Below are 24,001 nucleotides of genomic sequence, written 5' to 3' on the forward strand. Positions count from 1 at the left end.
CGACCACGGAATCAAGGTCGACGGACGTTGGCCATTGCAACAACCGTTCTCACCTTGCGTCTACCTGTTTCCACGCCGATTCGGCTTATCGTTCTTCCACGTGTGTCGGGAAAGTACCGAGTCCAGCCACGGTTTCGAGTTTTCCTCTCCGGGACGAACCGTCGTGTTTTTCCCTCCCTGTAATTACGTTTCTCCGATTCTTTCGTACGAAGGATTCTTCGCCGAGTATGGACTTCGTTCCAATTCTCGTCTCGTTCGGTCTGGCGTTTCGAATTGAAAAATTTTCGTTATCGGTAATAAACTTGGTCGCGCGTTCGTCCGGGACGAAAACGAGGACGGAAAGTTGGCGAACTTTTAACGACGATTCATCGAGGTTAGCGAGGTATAGTATGCGAGAAAAATGTTGCTCCGATATTTTATCACGGATATCTTATTTCCCGGTTTCGACTGCACGCCCCCTATAGAGAAGACGTAGCCGTTCCGGCGATAAATCGCAGCGCCAAGATTAATGGGAGATTAATAGAAGATTAATAGGAGAAATAACCGGTGAAATATTTTTCGTGACTCGGTCGCGGCTTGTTCTCACGACGATTATCGCGTTACGGTACCTACAACGCACGGCAGAAAATCATAATCTCGCCTCGTATAGAATGACGGGCCGGCTAACTGCGACGCTGGCTGAAAGTCAGCTCCGACATAGATAGTGGATAAAACGCGTTAAATTACGCATCTGTGGTGAAAAAGTTAAGCTGAGCGCTTCTTGTCGTCCGCGCAGCAACTCCTCGGGCTGTGGAAATAAAAGACGGCCGTGTAACGAAACTGCATCTTTCCGCTCGTAATAAGCGCGCGTCTGAAAGGCTCGTAAAGGAAACCGCGTCAATTATTGCAGCAGCACGTGAAGAGTAGAGGAGAGAAAAAAGGTAGCAACAACAGCAGAAATATCAGCAACGGGAATCGCGGCCGTAGAAAAGTATCGAATAGCTATTAAAAGGTTACGAGATTCTACGAACGATACGGCCATGTTCTTCGTGCAATTACTAAGTACAATAGCAAGAACGTTTAACATACAAACGCAAGGATCTAATCAGGCGAGCGAGACGAAAAAGGTAATGAGACAGGGAGAAAACGAAATAACATGGAATCGATCTCGATAGAGACGATTTTCAGCGAGAGATCGGTTCGATCCGAACCACCGAGACGACGAAGATTAAAGCTTTGAGACCGTGGACAGGTCAGGAGCCGTGATAATTTGCTCGGTGTAGCGAAGCCAAGATGTAATTCCTCTCGCCACGCGCGTCCTGTATCACGGATCCAACCGCACACAGAAGAATCTCGAGGAACGAGAAAGAAATTCCATTTGGGCAATCCTCGATATCCCTATTCGACCTAGAAACGTGACGCGCGATCTCGCCGCGATAAGGTATCTCCTCGCTGTCGATATCAGATGTCTAAGCTCTCGACCATTTTCCGGATGATACCGGCAGCAATGCGTCGTCCTTCTGGCCCAGCACGTACCTTTCAACCCCGTTCCTCTGCTCTCTGTTTCGCGAAGGTTAGTTCGCCGAGTGGCCGCCAGTCGGGGGTGATTTCCCCTCGCCGATCGGTTCCAATCTAGCCAAGCTATCCCTCGCGAAATTGCTCTTCGTACGATTAAAAACTGATCATCCGTGCGTGGCTTCGGGGAACGATCGCGGACAGAGGGTACACACACCGTCACCGAGTTTCGCGGGACGATCGATCAAAGTTGGGCAAGTCGGGTAAGGTAACGTCGCGTTTGATCGGAAAGTTGGTCGAGACATGGCGCGATGATGGCGAGGATTTCAACGGCAGAACTTGGCGCAACGAGCGAAGAAGCAGGAAGAGGTATCCCTGCGTGGATAAAAAGCGGAGAAAAAGTCTGTACCCCGGTGGGGAATTTGAAACGATAGAGTGACCTTCGCGCAGAGGAGGCAATTGTACGGAGACATAATTCTCGGAGCTAACAGCGGAAAGGTTTGCCACGGTTGAGCGACACTGCCGGTCCGGATGACTGGCCGGTTAAGTTGAAATACCGGTCCCATCCTAGTCGAGCTAGTCGAGCTCAACTATCGCGGCCCGATAGTTGTTCCAGCTTCCGTGAAGCTTCAGGCACGAGCAACTTCCCCTTACCTTCTAGCCGGGCAAGAACTCCGAGACGGCCCGGAGGAGAGGAGGAGACAACGACGACGATGACGCGGTGAGCCGAGAGAGGATAGAAAAAGCACGAAGAGAGGAAAGAAGACGAAGAAAAGGAGAGAGAGAGAGAGAGTGAGCGAGAGAGAGGCGGGAAAGGGAGAAGAGCGCTCGAGAACCCTTAGCGGCCTGGGCAACCACTTTTCTGTGGGCATAGGCGCACTCTTGCCTATCCAGCTTCGGCCAGCTCCGCGAGTGCTCGGGCAGCTTCGGGCACGCGAGAACCACGCGCATCAAGGTCGCGGCCGTCTACCTTTACCCGACGGCAAGTGCATGCATTGTGCTGCTACGTCGTCGCTCGGTACCACCGCCAAGGCGACTGCCCGTCTTGATTTCCAGGATCGGATCTCGCCGGACGCCGAGACTCGGCCAGAAATGTCCTTCCCGCTGCCATTTTCTTTCCACCGTCCACCATTTATAACACCGCCGTACCTTTCCTCACGGCGAAATACGTTTGCACCGGGATTTCTCGCGCGTCGAACGCGGTCGCAGGTTCCCCGAGCGACCATAAGGGCTGGCTAAGTATACGATGTACGAGACCGGAGGATTTTCGTCGTTTCGAGTTCCCATTCGGGCATTTTCCTCCACGCGGTAGTCCAACTGGGGTGTCGGGCAGGGAAAAGGTCGGCAGGGGTGAAAAGACTTGCGGCGCAAGGTGTCGCGACGATACGCGCTAAGAATGATAGGCACTAACGTCGAAATTAGCGTGGCCATTAACGAAGTTCTGGCTGCGTGGCGAGAGGTGGAAAGAAAGAGAAGCGGCGCGGAAAAATGGCCGGCCATAAAGTTTCTTTACGAGCGACTGCGTAAAATATTATTGCGCGAGATGTTTATGCAGGGTGTACAGAGCGGGCGGAATAAACGGTACGCGTTTTATCCGGCGATGCCGGCTTCGAATGGTCGGGTATCAATCCCTTTTGTATTCCACCTATCGTTCGCGGCAGTAAAAGCTTCGACGTATCCATTCTCGCCGTGAATAAAATTCCACGATGAACGATGGGGAAGGAAATGGAAGGAAATGGGAGAAAATGAAAAGCAACTTGGAAATTTGACTTTCTTCCAGCGGCGCGAGGCAAATGGCGGCCGCCGCGGCGCCGCTTCGATCCTCCGCTTCGATGCGGAGGATGCGCTGCGCGGCCCTGCACGGCGAGGGAAAGGAGCTGAAACAGCAGCTCCTGCGTGCATCGAAGGAGCTCGGTCCAGAACTAATCGTCGAAATATAAGCGGGCCTCGGCGAGCCACCTGCTCGATCCGAAAGGTTACCCCGACTTCCTCTGCAACTGTAGCGAGAAAGGGTATACCTCGAGTATATGGGAGAAAATTACGAATAAATCTACGGCTATACGTTGGCATACACGCGGCCAAGTTGCGCAGCGTTGCTCGCATTATACTTAACTCGTTCGTCTGCTATACTACGCGGTAGGAATTTTCCGCGCGCACGCGGCTCGCCGACCTACACATCCTCTACCGGTATCATCGATGTATCAACATGGGAATAAATGCTGGCGGAGGGTCGGTCGAGACCTCGCCAGCAGCCTGCAGCTAACGGGAACTCGGAATTAGGAACGCGACTAAGCTGGATTTAACGATGATTAATAATAATACTTCTCGGTCGTCCTAATTATCCGCAATTCTGCTACGGTGGGATGTATGGCAAAACGCCGGCATCCTGTGGCTCGATGATGAGAGGCGGTAGAAGCCGTAGATGATCTCTGATACTTGGACCGATTATTATCGCTCTAGTCCAGTCTCATAGATATAGCGCGGGATAAGTATCGACATTTTGACGTAGAAGTCGGAAATTCTCCACGGAATTAATTAAATCGATCGGAACGCGTGCAGGATGGAGCGCAATGCCGATCGTGATTGAAAGTCACGGTATAAAGTTGAAGCGGACGAATGCGAACGGAGAAACGTAATCGGGACAACGAGGCACTACGGGGTTGGGCCGCGTATCCTGCCAGGCAAGCATCGATTTCCTTCGATCCTAAGATCGCGTCGACGTGCTCGGCGAACCGTACGACTCGATCTCGATCTCCCTCTGCCGTATGAAACAGTCACGAGAGTTCGCGATGGTAACGAGTACTCGCGGCAAACTGTCGTAGTTTCGACCTTCGTCGATGTACATGCTATGCTCGTCGCGTGTCTCCCATTTTCAAACGCCCTGTTTTCTAAACCAGCAACAACGCCGCGAGAAATACATTAACCTTTTGCCCTACGATTTAACTGCCGATGGCACGTGCCATAATCGACAACAGAGTTGGTCGCACGTCCAGCCATTTTGCGCGAACGCGGCGAAGAATAACACGTAACCGAGACAGAAAGACATCGACGAAAATGACCACTAGCCTGGCTAATTAGAATAATCGTTAAACATTGCGAATACACGTGAATCGCTATTTTTCTAGCTATGTAAATTACTAGTTTAATGGACAAAATAAATGGGCAACTGTCTCCCCGTGTCTAACGAAAACCTTCGAACCGATTCCTCCACTAGTGGTCACGAACCACTCTATCACCCACCCTAAATCTTCTTAGCACAGTGTCGAAATTGTAAGAATGTATAATAGATATTACTCACTGTACCCTCTCTCGAAAACCGTCGAAGTTCCGCTGGGGCGTGGCACCTCGAAGAGCAAAATCAGTCACACGTCGAGCCATGCCGTACTATCGCGACGAAGAATAGCACGCAACTGAGACGGAAAGACGACGAAAATTGACCACAAGCCTGACCCGCGGTGTTTACATCGGAGCTCGTCTACGAACCGAGCCTCTAATCCGTGGCCTTCGTGTTTGGTTCGATTTCCGCAGCGAGCCTCGATATTGTATACAAAGATGTTAAAGCCAGTCCCTAACGCGCGTCATTTCAAAGGCCGAGAAGCTACGTTGGGACGGAAGTCGATTACCGTTTCGCGCTTTCTTACTCGCCTCGTAAATAAGACGCGGAAGATGGAACGGCGAAACGCGGGAAAATTTTATCGCGTTTATAGCGGTACAGAGCTGCTGCAACGCGCCTTTCTCGTAGGAGGACGCGCGTCCGAGGCAGGCGTACGGACGATTTCCGGTAGCGTCTTTCCGGCCCGGCCGTAGGAATTCCAGGCGTATGAACGTATAGACCACCTGATAGGTGCACCACCCGGGGATTTTAAATGGATGCCGAAGGGAGCATACGGCGAGAATTAAATGGCAACCAGACGGAGACAGGTCGAGGACGATGGCACGAACAAAGAGGGGAACGAGCTTGGCCAGGGGTTGGAGAGAAAACAGCAAGTTGCAACAGCTTGCCCATAGTTCAACCCCGCTACAGTTCCGTGCTCGCCGTGAATTTCAATGCGGTTTACACGCCAAGCCATATTCTTCGAGCTGTAAATTGCCCGTCCGGCCGAATCACATTTGTTTCCTACCTGTCCATCTCTCTTTCTCTCTCTTTCTCTATCCTCTGTCTATCTTCGATGGTTTCTTCCTCCACTTTCTTTTCCCCTTTTTTCCTCTCCTTTTTTTACTTTAGAAGGAAAGCCAAAACCGTAACCTACGGGATTGAGATGAACAAATTTACTAAAGCTTCCATTGGCCTGGCGATGTTCGGTCTCGGAGGTAAAGTTTCGATGCATCGGTGTCCCTGCTACAGTACACTCCGTCCAGGCGAAACTGCTGTTCTTCCTGCTTGTCGCGTGTAATTTAATCTATTTTTTAGTGGCCGTAAGCCACGTTGTTCTCGAGCGTCGTAAACTTCCTTCGCACGGTCACCGGTTCTTATACCTCTGTTACCCTTACCTCGTCCGCTATCGCTTTTCATCCCCATTTCGTCCCCATCGTTCCTGCACTCGCTCGTCGCAGGCTTTCGTAACCGCGATCTAACCGCGATCCATCCGCGATCTATCCGTGATCGGGAAAGTCGATCGTTCTCCGACGTCGCCTAATTCATCGCGACCCCCGGTTCCCCGTATGGGCAACGAGACGAGTCGACCCCCGCGGTTCTGGAAGACTCGGTCGAACAAGGTAAACGGACGGGTTAGGAAGAAAAAGAATTCTCGTTCGGTATCGCGAAAAAGAAGTTTAATTAAAGGCTGGCTAGGATCGACACGGGAAGCACCGCGGAGTCGAAAACGGCGGATGGAGCGGTGAAAATAGATATGTCGGAGGTATTAGATATTTCCCGACAGCAAACGTAAACTGCGTGTTTTCAGAAAATTTCCCCGGAGGATGAGCGGACGCGTGTACGTTTACAAGTGCATAGGTGTGCGGTTAATAGGGTGCTAAGCGAACGAACGCTTGAACGATTCGAGCCTCGGAATGTAAGTTGCGTGTACATAAGTTGCTAATTGGCGTGTCGGTATCGGTTAGCGAAATTAATGCGGTCAGTCGTGCGGGATCGGAAATTAATGAACATTCGAGCGTATTAGCTTCTTCTGCGGCATTTAATACGATTGCCCGTGTAATCATTGCATTAACGTCGAATCATCGATTGGACCCGTAAATGGGATTAACTTTGTGCCGTTTAAGCGGCCGCGTTGTTTGTTTGCCGATAAATAGAAACTTTTCGGATGCACGCGTCCCGCGAAACGTAAACGCGAAAACGTAAACGCGGAAAACGCGAACGCGTATCGACGCGTCGCGACGCGACATTGTATCGGTCGTGGTGGTTTCCGGACAACACCTCTTCCCTCGTAGGAGAGGAATGAATCAGGTACACGCCGCGGCAAAATTGATAGGCCTGGAGGAAAGGCGGTTCTACAGCGGGCACGAATATTTAATCGAGTTTGCTACACCGCGGCAAAATATCGAACATAACGCGTACTAGAGGAGCAAGAAATATATCATCGGCCGTACCGGTACGTCGAAGAAATATAGCGTGTGGCGGATCTTTTTATGATCGCTCGAAACGGGTTTAACTGGCGTTTTCCCCGGTTTTAAGGGAGACTTTAATTTAAAGTTAACTTGTATACCGTGTCGGCATCGTAACCCGCGCGATAAATACGAGGCAGAGGCGAGTACAAGGGAAGAAACAACCGGACACGTAAGTCGTGAAAACGCAACGCGAAGCCCTTTCTAAACTTCTCTCGTGTATCTTGCATATTTCAGAAACGTTCTTCTGCCACAAAATGGTCTGGCAAAAATTTCCGCGCTGCTCTAACCGACGCTGCGACGACGAGCTTCGCGTGGCCCGTTTGCGCGAACAAAGATACGTACCTTGAGGTGATTAATTAAAACGCCACGGTGGATTTATCTCGAATATCGCGGTCTCGCGGAGTGCCACGAAGAAAGGGACAAACGGGGGAGAAAAAGCGAGCGGAAAGGTTCGATCCGACGTGTGCGCCGCTTTTAAATAAAAGATTCCGGGATATATTTATCGGTGTACCGTACGTGTGCGCCGCGCACGTATCACCCGCTTCGGATAACCGACAGACGCGATGGAGTCGAAGCGGAAGATCGTAACGTCCGAACGAGAATTCCGAATACTTCTAATACGTTTCCCGAGGATGTTCTCGGCAAATAGCCGAAACGGTGCGTCGCAAATTCGAAATTACATCCTGCCCTTCCACCGTTCTGAATTAAGGCTCCAAGTTCATCGTAATATAGCAATAGCTGTCTACCTCACGGCAAGGAACACCTACGAGAAGCCTCTCATTAACCGTATAAAAGATAAAATCCGAGATTGCGCGCCTTTCCTCCGCGTTGAACGCCCGCGGGATGTAACGGGACGATAGACCAATGAAAATCGCCCACTTTCATTAATTCTAGGACGCGTAAGATAACTCCGTCATTTCCAACGCACTCGGTTGCATCGTCCACTCCTTTCCACGGCAGACCTCTTCGCTGGATGGCTCTGCCAATTTCCTCTTCCATCGAAATCGTGCTCGATGAAATCCGATCGTCGCATTAAACCGCGCACCGCGTATATGACGCGTGTTTCGCGAGCTTGGAAAAATCCACGGCGAAACGAACGTAACGCGAGGAACATAATGGACGTCGGTCCGTTCTTCCGCGGGCGCGTGTGTGTTTGTACGCGGCGAGAAGGATGCGAAAGCAGACCGAAAGGGTGCGGAGATGAAGGGAGAAAAGTAGCGGAAAGAAAGGCGAAAACGAAGAGGAACGGATAAGAGACGGTCGGACTAGCGGGGTGCTGCTAGACACCTTGGCCACGCCTAGACGACCCTTCGTACTTTTACTGGAATATTAATGCGAGACACGACGCGAGGGCAGCCTTATCCACACACCAGGCCGCGGCCGCGCCGTGGAGGGATGTTGAAAGCGCGGAGGTGAGGCGAGAGAGAGAGAGAGAGAGAGAGAAAGAAAGAGGGAGAGAGGAGAGGAGCGGGAATAGCGGGTGTAGAAAGGAAAGAGCGAACCGCGAGCGGGACAGTGAAACGATGGTACAGGTTGGGAGAGACGAAGAGAGGGTTCGAGAAAGAAGCGTGGTTTGATAGAGACTCTTGCTACCGCAGGAAAAGAGAAACGTGGCCGCAGGCTGAGCAGGTTGCGGCGTTTGCTGCCTTCTTCTTCTCCCTCTTCTTCTTCTTCTTCTTCTCTTCACCGAGATACACCGAATCGCGTCTTTGTCCTGCTCGTTAGCCATCTCGCTCCTCTTGGCGGCAGGTCGAGATGGTAAAAGGTAGAGGCTACGAGGAGGTCGTGTGGTGGAAGGGAGAGAGGAGGCAAGTGAGGGGGAGAGAAAAGGAGAAAAAAGAATATTTCCGAGGTAGACCCTTTGTTCCCCATGTTTCGAAATTAATGGCTGGTGCCTCTACCGAGACCCTCGAGGAGAAGACGATCATTTAATTGAGCCGAAGCCGAGCACAGCCGCTGTTTCCTCGCCCGTTTTACGTCCGGGACATTATACTACCACTTCTTCTTCTTCGTCCTCGTCTACTTCTCCTTCCTCCTCCTCCTCCTCCTCCTCCTACTACTACTACTGCCACCACTACTATTACTACTCGTTCCCATCTTCTTCTTCTTGTTTCTTCTTTGCATGGGATACACCCCTCCCGCGCAGGCCACGCGTACGTCTGTTTTCTCTCGCTCCTCTTCTCGTTACCGTACAATCTCCCTTTGATTCCAACCTCTACGCCTGTTTCCTCTGGTTTTCTCGCTTCGCCAGCGAACAATGTCTCTTGATACCTCTCGCCGAGTCTCGCTACGGTCAAGAGGAATCGTCGCTGGCCTGAGGGCCTCCTCCAGAGTCGACTTCAGTTGCAGCTGCCGTTAAGCAAATTTTCCGATGCATTCCCACGCCGCGGCCAACCGATTCCACCGAGGATTACGCCGTATATACGTATATGTACTTTCTCCGACGACGCGGTTGCACGAAAGTAACGCGGACTCTGGAGAACCGTGGCATTTTTCGACCTGCCGATTTCGTCCGACCGCAGACGTTTCTTTCCATTCCATATTCGAAATCGGCTAACCGGTTATTCAATCGAATTTATCATCGCTCCATAATCGGTGATCGGTATCCGTTTAATTGCTTCTCCAAACTCCATATGGGAAGAAACTGAATTTTTAAACTTCGTATCGTCCGATTCCATCGCTGTAACTATCCGTAAGCGAATAAACGTAATTTACGAAGAATCGTTGTTATTTATCCCCATATATCGCCGATTTGTTGATACTCAAACGACAATTGCCGATTAATTGAGAAAGGGAGGATTCGATTGCCCCATTTTCTATAAAGAAAATGCAAAACTGGAAAAATAGGTAACGGGGACGTCTAATTATTCGACGTACCAAGACGCGCGAAACGGGGTTCGCGGTCGAGTTTCGTCTGCGAGCTCGAAATAAATTCACTCGCGGCTCGATTCGTTCGCTGCCCGAGATTAAAAAGGATTCTATCGGGAGTAAGGATCGAAAAAGATTTCACGCGAAGAGCAATGGCTTATCGGAGCGCAGAACGACCCTATATGTCGAATTAATTTTCAGCTGTATCAAATTGATGAACATCGCGGGTACATCTGTTACTATCAATTATGTAGCAGCGCACAGCGTGAATACAGGAGCAACGCAATCGCGCTGTTATACCACGTGCAATCCCATTAGGCCGGCAGCCGTTCATTAAATAATATTCCAATTTTCCAAGAATATTAACCCGTTCAGCGTGAAATGGATACTTACGTCGATCATTCGCGCGATCGCGAAACGACCCGGCCGGTCCTTCGAAAGCTGCGGTCGTCGTGGAAAAATGGCACGAAACCGGCTATCTCTATCTATCGGTCACGTAAAAACCGATTCTTCGATCGGCCAGGGTAAATTAGGCGCGAATGTTCGGGGCACATCTCGGTGCCCGTGCAACGAGACTGACAAAGCAGAATTTCGCTTCAATCGCCGAGTGGTTGAATAAAGCGCGATTTAATCATGCTGCGCGTTGTTCGTTAAATAATACACTGCAATTTCCCAAGGATATTAACCCCTTTAGCATCGCACAGGCCGAGGCGAAACGGGCCGCAGTGGTAAATAAATAATTTTCATGGCATCCGTGCTCTGCCATTGCTGATTAATCGGGTTTACGCGTCGGCCGAATTATGGGCCCTACGCAGCTGCGAAACGTTCGCTTCGTTACAACGCCATTGGTATGACGTAAAACTAAACTCGGAGAATTAATCCGTGGAAAAGTGAACTTTGTCGATTAATCGTTGTCATCGCGGCCATCGAGTGCGGAACGCGTTACAGAACGAGGCGGTAATTCGATTACCGCGACTCTGCGAATCGCTGTGAACGCGAATCGCTGTGAACCAGATAAGCGCAAGATAAGCTGCGAATTTGCGAAACGCGCGCGACGAGTTAACGAAGGATTTTCCGAATTTTCCGTCGATTTATCCGGGATCCTGCGGCGAGGTCTCCAGCGAGTGTTCTCGGTGGCACGGGGTAGCAGTCGTGATACAGCGCGAGATTAGATGCAATCTGCGATCGCGTTTCCACGGGTAAACACTTTCGCGCAGATTATGTTGGCGGGAGAGAGCATCCCTCCGCGACGCGGCGAAGGCGGTCTACTCGACTCGAGAAAGGTGGAGATGATATCTTCTAAATAAACGTTTACTTTGCTGTATATCCGTTGAATGACGCCGTCGAGGACTCGCCGGTTAAGAGGCCTCGCCCTTGTAACTCGATCACACGGCTCGACCACCGTTCACCGAGTTTCTTACTCGAACTTTCCGTGGAAAAGCTTTCTTCGATGGCCGATCATCCCTGTGGATCAGTTTCTGCCATCCGGAGAAAATGATTCTTTTTCCACCTTCGTTTCCGAGTATACGTTCCGTCCGTTCACGCAAACTTTTCTTCGTAAACTCCTTGTCTCTCTCTCTCTCTCTCTCTCTCTCTCTCTCTTTCTCTCTCTGGGGCAAACGATCCGTTCTACTCACTTATTTAACCGATTTGTCGTTAGAAACACGAGACGTCGACCAGGACTATTTCGATTCAAAGGACGTTTAATTATGGAGGTGCGTGTCCGGCGCAGCATGCGGGTACGAGCTCGGATTTGGCGACGTTTTAAATAGAAAATTAAATTTGCAATCGCGATGGATAATTCGTTGAATGAACTACGGATAACAGCAACGGGATAGAAAATATACGAGATAACGATTAGCTCTGTACTACATTTCCGTGTAACGCAAAACTCGACGATTAAAGCTCGCTAATCCTTCGCTGTGCGGTTTATTTTGGGTAATAGCGATCTAATTGGACCGTGACGTTCGAAACAGAAGATAGTAATAATAGTTTCATCGAAATGACTATCGTGTCTCAGAGACAGGCCAGGAGCTTTCATGCTGATCGAGCTTTAGCTCCGCGAAATTTGCGATACCGCGAACGTAACCTTGTTGCGAACTATTAGGCCAATCGTATCGTCGTGTTGCGATCTAATGCGATCGGGCTTTTAGTCGAGGAACGTAATTAGAGGTCGTATTAGCGTCTTTAACCCTTCGATGGAACCTATAGCGTGCATCTAGCAGCCTTCTTGGTCCAAAGGACAATTTCCTTTCTCGCCGATCGAGGAGCTTCCCGTAAAGGGATATGCCGGAGAGCGATGTTAATAAATTACGAGAATGCCAAAGATTCCACTCGTTAATTAGGATGTCCAAGCATAGAAGGGCTCGGACAACAGAACCGGTATCTCGTTTACTCTCTATACCGGCCGTCGAGGGACTCGCCTAATTAATTCGAACGCGACTCCAAAACACCGACATGAAATATGCAGTTCATTTAGAAGGCCGTTATTACATCGCCTTTCCGTTCGAATTTCATATTATATTCTCTTTCGTGGAAGCCTATTCGAACGTAAAACGATTTCAAGTCGGGGAAGGAGCAAGCGAAAGTTTGATCGAGCCAATTTCCAATTCGAAATTAAGGTCCGCTACAGCGCGCCATCTGGTCACATCTACATATCTACGTCCCTAAGTTAAGAGTTTTCGAATTCCAAAACGATTCGCGTAATCCAGGCTCTGGATGCACGCCAAAGTCTTCTCTCTCGCCGAATATGATCTCCGATATCGTTTCGCGATCCACGATCTCGATCCTCGCGATGGACTCTCCCCGATCGGGTACCGTTAGCGCGATCGAAATCTCGCGTCGATAACGCCTACGTGACTCGGTCGGGTTGGTTTAAGAACCACTGGCCGAAACTGGTCCCGGTGTAAACCAGCGTCACGATACTTTTTCTTTCCATCCTCGTCCCCTGATTGTTCCACCTGATATTACGAACGGCGGCAGAACCTACTTACGCCACGCAGTCGTGCAACACACGCTGCCGTTGGCATTCCTTCCCTCGCATTCGACTCGCATAACGAAGGGAACATTCGAGACCGGTGAAAAGTATCGGGAATCGGCGAGCAAACAGAACGTCCAATCGCGCACCGGTTCGCGAGAAGAAACTGGTTTCGCGATCGCGAGAAGTACCCACCAGGGCCCTTTTTCTGCCACGGTTTCTCTTTTCAGATCCAAATCGGACCACCCCTGTTTTACCTAATTTCGCCAACCGAACACGCCGCTCGTCCAGACTTGGTTATCCGACACTTTACACGCGATTCCTTCTTTCGTTTTCGCCGCGCCACCCCCTCTGTTCGAGGTACCCGGCCAGCTCCACGCGCGTCCACGGCATACGAGCTCACCTATATCGAGCCGGGGTCCCAAGGTAAACAATCGCGTTTAACCAGAAGTTTCAGGAATCGAGTTACCTCTCGGCAAGAACCGCTGCCGGTGAACCGATAAGCAGCAACGGCAACCAGCAGCGATCTAAACGGAAACAGGTTCCGCGACTGTCTCTGTGTCCCTCTGCCTCCCTTTCTCTCTCTCACTGTTTCGCTCTCTCTTTTTCTCCCTATGTCTGCCACGACATTTTTCGGATTACACCCCTACCCTATTGTTCGGCCTAATCTTACGGGCGAAAACACACGCTCGGTCGTATAGTCCGTGAAGACTATAAATATAAAAGGCGGTCGTTCCCTGGGTCCGCGTACGCCGCTGGCACCTGTCGTGTGGCTTCGAGTAGAGACACGATAGGAGGGAACGGGTTTCGAGATGGGTGGAGGGACAGAAACCGACTGCCATAAGATGGTGGCTCTCCCGTGGTTGCTCCAAGACCGGTTCAGGAATCCGGGGCCACGCTTACGCGCCAGTGTCTATCAACTTGTACGCTCCCGATGCTGGATCAGCTCGGACCGTGTTGCTTACCGGCACGCCGTTAGAAATCACTGCTCCATCACGATCGCGATGACGAGCGACTTTTACGAGTGACGGGGCTTCTTTTCCTCTCTCGTTTCTTGCAACGCGCGCGTTAATCCGCGAGAGAAAGAGAGAAAAGACAGAGGCATAGTGACCGACCACGAAGGAAAAACATTTCGCGTGTTTTTGCGTGCGAACGCGTGAAAGAAAGGCAAAGAACGCGAGAGCACAGGGTCGAGAGCTCGAGAGGATCGTTCACGGCGCGCCGTTTCTACACCGAGGGTGTCCACGGGAACATTCGGTCCAGGTGTCCGGGTCTTTGAAAGTTCGCCATGCACTTTTCCAGCGTGTAAGATTTTCCAGGAGATACTCGACCGAAACGCTGACCGATGATCGCTGACGTTTACTCGTTCCCCGTGTTTCGACGTCTCCGCGGAAAGGACCGCCTCGAAGAGCGGGAGCTCCAAGTATTTTTAATCTCGTTTCACATCCGGAAGCACTCGGATTTATCGATTTTCTTGCGCCAACACGTTCGACATTTCTGTCGCAACGCAATATCCTCCTTCGGGCGAGCGTTTCAACGTCGCGTTTAACGCGAACTTTCCTTCTCTCCGTCTCCTATCCGCCCTCGACATCTCTATACCCCCGGTTCGATTGGGTTCGTTCGGTCGGAAAATGCCTGGCAAAAAGCTTCTCGACGGCGGTGTCTCAATCGCGAACCCTAGCTCGACTCGAACAAAACAGATTTTACGAGTTAACGAGGTATGCCGGGGCAAGTTTCGCCGTTTCTTCGACCGAACGACCGCTAGATTCCTACGTGGTAGCAACGGCTCGGCAGCAGCAGCGGCCATGATCTTCGCCACTGTTGGACGTGCTTCCGTCGTAGATTCTTCGAGGAGAAAAGAAACGAGCCTGTTCCGCGACGTCGCCGGTTTATGGTCCGCGAGCGCGGGCAATGCGAGCACATTTTGAAGCTACCCCTGACAGACAGTTCTTTCCACGCGACAAAATCACCTGACCCTCGTTAGGGCCGATGATCCGACAGAAGGACCATTTCGATCTTCCAACGATCGGGGCCGCGGGTAACCGGCTATTCGCGTCTGCGCGCAATCTCGTCCCGATTAACTCGATGTCTTCGTTTCGACACCTCGACGAGCGAGACCGTGTCGAACAAGGATAACCGATCTTTGCGCGATACGTGATCGATCGAATCGTAGAAAATTATCGACCCGCAGATGCGTCATCTGCGTGGCCAATTATAGCCGGATAATCACAGACATTAACGGCTTAAGACGTCGTGGCGTCGAGTAATTGAACAGAGCCGTCGGAGCCGGGGGTGCCTGGGGTGATTCCATGCATAGACGATTAATCGCCTCTCGCGCGGAATGACACGAATTCGTTTACCGTCTTACGGAACCCGAGCAAACGCACCGTAATCCAGCTGCAAACGATTAAACCGTGCTGTTCGTTCTGGCGCGAGAAATACGTCGTATCGAGCTCATATTTTCCTCGGCAATCGAACCAAGTACGGGACTAATACGACGAGTGATTGCACCGCTGGCCGTGTGGTGACCACGAGGTCGGGGATGGAAAAAGTTTGATCGGTTGTGAATTTTCTTCGGTAAATAGCCCCCGATCGGTCGTTACCTGGAAACTCGAAACTGTTCGCTCTGAAATACCAGCTGAGAGCCACAATTAGTGACGCAACGTCAATTTTACGTATCTCTAATGAGACCCTTAACAAAGCGTTAACGGGCTTTTCTCGAGGCGGTTTCAGACCGCGATCGTATGACCAAAACACGCCGAGCCAAAGGACGCTTATTAAAATTAACGGTGACAGTCGTTAATTAATACCCGAGCGAGTGTCGCTGTTGATAGACGCGTGTTATCGAAGAATACGATAACATATCGAGTATCATCGAAAACGATATTTCAAATTAACCGATTCCACGATACAGATCGAGAATAACGATCCGAGAGCTTAAAATACGGGGTTCTAGTTATCCTGGTGCGTATTTCAAACGGATTTGCGAAGGGGAAAGCACGCAGGAACGACGTAGGAAGAAAATGCATTCGGCAATTAGTCGGTGGACGTTAACTCGATTGGCCTGTTCGATATCGATCTAGAAAGATTTAGCTCGCGCTTCTTCGATATCGGCCGGACCAGGTGGAGCGCGGCCGTGCAAAATGGCGATGCATTTAAATGCGACTTTAAACTTCTTCAATTAGATGATGTCGGGTAATCGAGTTATCGCGATATTGGATTCCAAGGATAGCGGAATTCGATTTCGAAACGATGACGAATTAACGCGGTAATCCGATAAGTGGGATACTCGCAGCCGGGACCGTGCCGCTCGAAAATCGTCAGGACGCGATCGAAGGTGGGTCAGACTTGATCGTACGGATCACTTTTTGTTGCCGTGAAATGTCGGTCAGGCAGGGTGAGTCTGCCCTGTCTTCCTGGCAGGCTTACAACGACGCGAATATCGACAGACGTAGAAACCATAGCGAAACTATGATGAAAATAGACAATCGAATAAACAAATTCTTATAAAAATCGTTATGATAAAATTCAATAGTGAAGCAAACTCTACGTTCCAGCGATGGGGGGGCGATCCCTTCCCCCCATGTTCTGTCTTTTGTCACCAGTCTTCTGAAGACGACTTTTGACCTGCGAAGCCCTGAACAGTTCAGTTCTGACCATTCGCCCGTTGAATAAAGATTTACACAGTTTCTCTACAGTTTTCCACAGTTTACTATTCCTTGCGTGATAACCCCTTTAACAAAAATAATCGACTCGTCGGAATTTAATGATTTTTCAATCGCGGGAATACTCGTACAATGTACCGTTCGCCTATTAACGTTCGCGCGGTGTAATCCTGTTCGATCCGTAACCCAATAATCCTAATAATTCAGAAACTTATCCGACAGAGTATTAATTCGCGGTGACGTTAATAGCACGGTGTACATAGACGAAAACGATTCGACACGAGCCAGAGTGACGTTTGAAAGTCGTTTGACGAAAGTGAAACGGCATTTAAAGTACACCGACGCCTACTCGCGGTTTAACGTTAATGGCACTCCGGTATTCGTCACCGACGCGGAATTGCGGATCTCATAAATATGCCGCATCGTGAAATATCGTACAACTTGGTCGCAAGGTCAAACGCGTCGCCTAAACGTGCCGTTTACGCGGAACATGGAAACTCGGTGGAAACTGCTTCGCTTCGAGGCTTGACTAAAACCGACGAGCGTATTACATAAGGTACGGCCGGGAAATTATGGTTTGGAATTGCAGAAAGTTGCGTGGCCCGTGGTGGTGTATCGTGGCGGTGTATCGTGGCGGAGTATCGGGTCCGGGGTATCGTAGCGGGGTATCGTGGTGCCACGTCACGCTATTTGTTCGGGGCGAACGCGAGGATGTCGCGAACCGCGACACATGGACATCACAACCTCATTACCAGCGGCTACGGAGATAAATTGTCGCGGTCGGTGAGCGAAGCTGTTCCCGGGATGGACGTTTATCACGTTTATTGGCTGGCAGGCAACGCTCGATCGGAGACGCGAATCGCGCACTGTGTATCGCGGCCAGTTTTATTTCGAATTTCTTAGAACTGGAACTGGAACCGGTATGCGAGAGCCACCGGAACGGTACGAGTCCCTGGCCGGAATGTGGATTTACTTATCTTTCGTGGCGCGTTGCTGCGCGCACAACGAAGCGCGGCGAACGATCGCGCGAATAGTTACGATTCGCGATTATATAGTCGCGGAATAAATTGCCACGGAATCGGTATAGCAAGAGCAAATCGCGAATGCTCTCCCTGGTCAGTACGTGTACGCGATTCCTAACTGCGACGACCACCGTGCGCACTTGTTCTGCTACGCGTTCGCAGGTGGACCGATTAGACGTGCAAAGCGAACGGTCGCGTCATACGGGTTTGCGTATGCTCGTTATTAACACTAGGTTTACGGACGCTATCTGTATACCTATTTCTAAGGACACCTGTCAGATTGACAGGTAAAGCAAACCACGTGCCTTTTTCTTAACGATTAGTTTGATTTAAAAACAATTATATATTATACAGGTAACCCTCCTATAACACGGTAGATAGGTTCCCAGAAAATGCCGTGTTGCGTGAAACCGTGTTGTATGAGACCCAGAGTCTGTACAAAAAGGGGGGTTACGTTCCGAAAATTTACTAAAAGCAAATTTTTCTTTAATTCTACATAAACAACTTAATTTTCATTAAAAATATAAATGTATGTACAACACAGAACAAAAAAAAAAAATAAAAATATTATTTTAATTTAATGCAACTTTAATTTAACAAATTTCTTCGTCGTCACTGCTCATGTAGAAGTACAGTGTTGTACAAAGGTTTTTGCAATTCTCTTATTGTGTTAGAACGAAACCGTGTTATAGTGAAACCGTGTTATAGGATGCCGTGTTGTAGGAGGGCTACCTGTATTAACAGTCTTAACCCTTTGCACTCGAGAGGTGACTCTCAATCACCGTTTGTTTTAATGCTATAATTTAAATAATGGACGATGATAATTATATTAAAAACATCGAAATAAAATTATTCTATTCGTTCGTTTCTCACGCAAATTCACGATTTCCATTTTTTCATTTTAGCATAAAGAGTATCATCGGTGAGCTTATAAAAATCTAAGAAGAGCTACGAATTGCATCTTCACAACGAAGAAATCTTCGAGACCAAAGGGTTAATATAAGTTAACTAAATCTGTTACCATCGTATAATCGGAGCAACCCTTCCGTCAAATTGACGGCTTCCATAAATCTAGTGTTAATCGACGGCGTCCCCGTTTGTGAAAATCTCCAGCATCGTCAATTCTTCCCCTTTGAGTTCTTCCACACCGATGTCGATGTTATTTGAAATTCGCTTCTTGGTCGAGCAAAATATTGCTCTTCCGGGGGTGTAACCACGAAATCGTGCACGATACGTATGTACCGGCGACAAGTTAGTCTCGTCGATCGGATAAATCCCGTTGTTCGGATCCGCCGACGAATACTACGGCTTTTTAATCACCTCGCACGACGATTTTGAATCATCCCCGGGAACAGAAATTGCCGAGGTACTCGCGAATAACTTTGGCCATGTTCAACCGAGTATTTGCATATCAAAGCTGTTACCTTGTAACCGAATGCGTTACGATGCAGGTTCGATAATTCGGTAGGGAGGGAATGCAGCAAAATTCCATCTGGCAGCGTCCTTCGAATCGCGTGACGCTGGAGATGGCTTTCGGATCGATTTTTTTATTTTATCGAAAACTCCACTGCCTCCATTGCCAAACCGAACAATTTACCGAGAAACGATCCGAACAAGGAACAATTCGCAACTTCGAACGGGCTTCGGCTCTACCCCTTTGTTTCGCATTCTTTTGGCCAGCTTTCTGTACGTTCCAATGCTTTCCCTGGTTTACACGGAAACGATCGAAAACGCGTTTACTAGCTCCGAGAACCCATCGCCCGTGAATACTAGTTTGCGTAGGCAAATTGTTCGCGCTAAAGCCGTTTCGAGATAATCAAAATGCAGAAATGTCTTTGAATAACGATAAATAATGGTCTGTTTGGGGGAAACCGGAGATGTCTGCACTTTTTGGAACAATTTCTCGCTTACGGAAGCAGCTATCGATTCGCGACTTTCTTCAATTTTCTCGAACCTCTGTTTTTCTCTAAAAAGATCGAAAACGACCAGGCCCGAGATAGCAACCTTTGCACGCGTCCCGATTTCCCGATCTCTACTAGATTTACCTGTATTACATCTCGAGCTGCTTAAACGTAGGTACGTGATTTTCGGATTCGGTGGCCAACTGCCAACCAATCGAGTTTCTTAAAATCACCAAACCACGTGAAACTCGGTTAGTAACCGGCTATCGAACGGTCGATTTGTCTAACGATATTTATAGCTAAGAACATTACGAAACTCGTCGCGTTCACTCGAAATTCATCCGTTCCCATGGTGAATGGAACACACGCGAATCGTGCAGGAGAGTTTCGATCAGTTGTGCTAAAAAGGATTCTTCGTTTCGATTTCTATCCAGTGATGCGCGACAGTGACGAACTATTTAGAAACGGGTATATTTATCGTGAATTTTCGTATTGATCGTGGGCACGATTGAAAATATAACCGTTGCCACCGACAATTTGGTGGAAATTGGAAATCCAACATGCATTAACAAACGGTGTCGAATCAGATGTTGTTCATCGAATTACGGAATTACGAATACGGAATTTTTAAATTACCCGCGAATTATAGTTCGTATAGAGTGGGAGATCGCTGTATTTTCGTGGAGTAAAATTAAAATAAAAATTGCATAGCATCATTTCTAAGTCTAAGTATGCCTATAATTGGAATAAAAACAATACTTTCGTGAGCATCCAGGTTATCATCGGAGACGAGACCGAAAGCTCGCGATCTCGATCGACGTAATTTTCGCCACGTTTGCCCCGATTAAAACGCAAACGCGAATAATTGAATTGACGACTGCTAATCATTTTATACGCATCGAAATGTTTTACCGGTATGATTTAATATAACCTTGTTAAAACTCGTTAATACAGGCAAATAAATTAAAAAGGAGACGGGAGACAGAAGAACGAATAACGACAAGATTTATAATAAGTTGCTCTGAAATGGCATACCTCGTTGTATCGATGGAATTCATTGCGGAATTTTGTCAAACGGTAGACTAGCTGCGAGAACGCCGTTGAACTGTTTTACAGCAGGCTGCCTGGATGTCGCTGGTTGCGCTGCAGTCGCACGACCTGTCGGCAACAAAATCAAGTTATCACCGACGAGTATATATACCAGTTACGCGAAGCAGTGTAACCTTTTCGTTACACCAAGATTTAATTGCTTTTTCACGCTGACTGGTTAAATGAGATAAATTTTCTTTGGAAAATTTTATGTCGATAATCTAACAAGAATAATTACGATTTAATTCTGTACAGCTGGTAAAAGTACAGAGTCGATTACTGTTCCTTTGAGCTAACAAGATCGAACTGAAAAATAAAGCATATTCGACAACGTTAACCGTGATATATAGACGACGAGAGTTATCGAAAGCTACGCGATTTTATGACACCATTTTCGCACAGTCCGTCAAGTAAATTATAAAATTTGTAATTTCGGTGCATACATATCACGTACATATTAATTGAAAACGTCAGCGTGCTCGATAATATTGAATATTTGCGCGTGTAATCAGTTCTTTTCGTGTTTTGAAAAATCAATAAACCGTGCTCTAGTATTATATATTTAATTTAGTCAAATCAAATTGTTGATGAAAAATATTTGTATGGTAAAAGTCTTAAACAAACTGCGAACAGCTTGTTACAGTTTCGATATATACGTATGCAGTACAAACTAACAGAATTTTGACTTTTCTATGTATGAAAATAAATATTATTTTATTTCATGATAATTAAGCAATTAATCCACGATAAAAGTAAGTATGTATATATCGCGAAAAAAATAATTCAAAAATCATTTTTGGATATTTCATCTCACAGACGTTGGTAATAAATTCAGAAAAATAATGTCAGTACGCTTTTGGCTGTACTGTGTATTTACAAAAGAACTGAACTACATGTTCAAACATTTGAATTTCGATTTAGATGAATTTTTCATTGTTGACCAATTCAATAATGGATTGAAAGCTATTATATGCATACGTAAATATTTATGAAGTTAGATGCACATAATTAGAGAATTGATATAACAAAACAATGAAACATATATTAATATACCATGCGTAGTAATTACAGAATTATATATGTACTTCTACACTTCGTTATAGCGTTCTAATTTATAAGCCATAACCATAACCCTGAATTTATCGTACGTCAATGAAAATATTGCAACAATTTTATCATGGCTTTAAATGAATTAAATCACTACTGTTACAAATGCTACAGAAATATTTATATTACTAGACATCTCATTTACCTCAAAAAAGACCAAATGATGTTTCGCTTGTACATTTCCGTTATGTTTATAAAAACTTTTGTTAAACTTTGTAGCATTCTCTCAAATTTTTGTAATTTCGCATCATCGAATTGTTTTCCTACATAAGTCGTTTAAAGTAAATTAGAAGTTTATAAACATTGTTTAAAGTAAATCGAAAATTGTCATGCGCCATCGCGCACCCACACACTTACACACACACACATATACACGCGCGCGCACATCTATCTAAAAAGTAACAAGCTAAGAGAAACACAAGGCGACCCCACAAATTCGTACTGCCCCCTTAAGCCCTTTTTCTTAACCCATCATGTTACGCGAGGTCTGGATAATGTAGAAAACCGGTTCTTTAGTATTTATGCATCGTGTGCACACTGCTTACGCCTTACAAATGGATAAAATACATCCAGCCTTTTCGTCCTTTTACTCACGAACACTTGCAAAAATAAGATTTCTTCCGTTCAAAGTCACTTTTTCCTTATTAACATGTCAATCCACATTGTATACAGAATGTACCATTTTAATTTCTGCACTATTAGTATAATATAAAGTATTCGTTAACCAAAAACAATTATTTAAATAACACTTGCTTTATTATGAACCCCATCTGTATATTTTGTGTACTACGACTATATTTATGAAACAAAATATGAAAATATTCAAGTTTGTTGCACTTATGCTCGACAATGTTAAAATTTAACGGTCGAAACTACTGTAATTTCTTGTTACTTCGAAAGATGGCACTGTTACCTAAAGCGCGAAAGAAATTTCAAATTTAATATAAATAAGGATTTATATTTGGTACATATATTATAACTTCTTGCCTTACCATTTAATTTTCGATGACGTGTGTTTTAATCAACAGCACCATTGATCACACGACGAAACATTTCGTACGAATACGGTCAAAAATAACGCGTAACTGAGACAGAAAGCATAGTCGAAAATTAACCACGAGTAGGTTACAACACGTCCCTGTTTTCGTTTGGTCCTATCCACAAACCACGCCTCTAACCCGCGATATTCATGTTTGAACTGATTTCCTTACCACGTGTCTCACACGTTATTGAAGCGGTTAATTAAAAAATTAATTTAATCTTTATATACTATTTTAAAGCTAAATGAAAGTTAGCGTTAAACATAAAATACGGCATAATAAAAAAAAAAAAAATGATACAAGAGTAAAAAAAAGTTCCGTTTTATTTGGAAGAGACGATAGTCAACCCCTTAAAACTCTACATTCTGATACAATCCTGGCACTCTTAAGCTTGTTAAAGATGCAAACGAGATAGAAAAAGTTTTCAAACTTCAAGCGTTAAAGCAAGGCAAAAGCTAATTATTCCAATGGATTTTGAATGCATCCTATAAAAAAAATAATTTAATTATCAATATCATTTATAAATTTTATTTATTAGAATTATTGCTCTTTTAATGCAATTTTATTTATTTCATTTAAATTTTTGTACAAAATCAAATAATATATACATTCACAGGTATTTTCTATATTATAGATTAATATATAAAATAAGGGCTAATAAAAAAATAGAAACTTACATACCAATAGAATATTTGACATGTAAATTAATATTGACGTACAAACATTTTTGTAGATCTTCCCAAAATATAAAAAAAATGTTTGCACTTGTTTATTCTATTAAAGACTTTTCTCAATTATACTTTAATTAGAGTAAAAGAAGTTAATAAAGTATCTAAATATAGAAAAATACAGACTTTTATAATATACGCTTACTTACAATTATAAACTATATTCACAAACACTATTATGTGATTAACCTCACTGAATTTCAAATAATGAAATGTAAATTAATATACTAACTCAATCTCAGACGAATCAGATTCTTCTTTTGATGTAAGAAGATATGGTAAAACAATGGTATCTTCCGATAATGATGAATCTAATGTTTTTTTGAAACATAAGTCAGTTTAGTGAAAATTCCATATAATTAATTTACCAAAAAGAAAAAAGAAATGACAGATAACTAACGGTCATTTTTATGTTCAGTTTTATGTTCTTCTTCTTCTTTTGTGTTTAATTCTCCTTCATATTCCTGTATTTTTTCAATTTTTTTGCCTTCTTCATAACTGAAACCATCATCTCCAGAATCTTCATAGATGGTAAAATAGGAAAG

The 24,001-nt window shown here is 46.4% G+C and overlaps 1 protein-coding gene across 1 annotated transcript in view; it reads right to left on the reverse strand.

Moving 5' to 3' along the window:
* Nucleotides 1-23,675: 23,675 nt before the first annotated feature.
* Seipin (lipid droplet biogenesis associated protein seipin) overlaps nt 23,676-24,001 on the reverse strand; it is a 1,414-nt gene continuing 1,088 nt past the window's right edge. Inside the window, exons 4-5 of the mRNA XM_017910193.1 lie at nt 23,857-23,997; nt 23,676-23,767 (exon numbers count right to left, since the gene is read on the reverse strand). Coding sequence (XP_017765682.1) covers nt 23,676-23,767; nt 23,857-23,997 — 233 coding nt within the window. The remainder of the gene's footprint in view (nt 23,768-23,856; nt 23,998-24,001) is intronic.

Source organism: Eufriesea mexicana, unplaced genomic scaffold (assembly GCF_001483705.2).
Source record: "Eufriesea mexicana isolate 0111107269 unplaced genomic scaffold, ASM148370v2 scaffold77, whole genome shotgun sequence".
NCBI classification, from domain to species: Eukaryota; Metazoa; Arthropoda; class Insecta; order Hymenoptera; family Apidae; genus Eufriesea; species Eufriesea mexicana.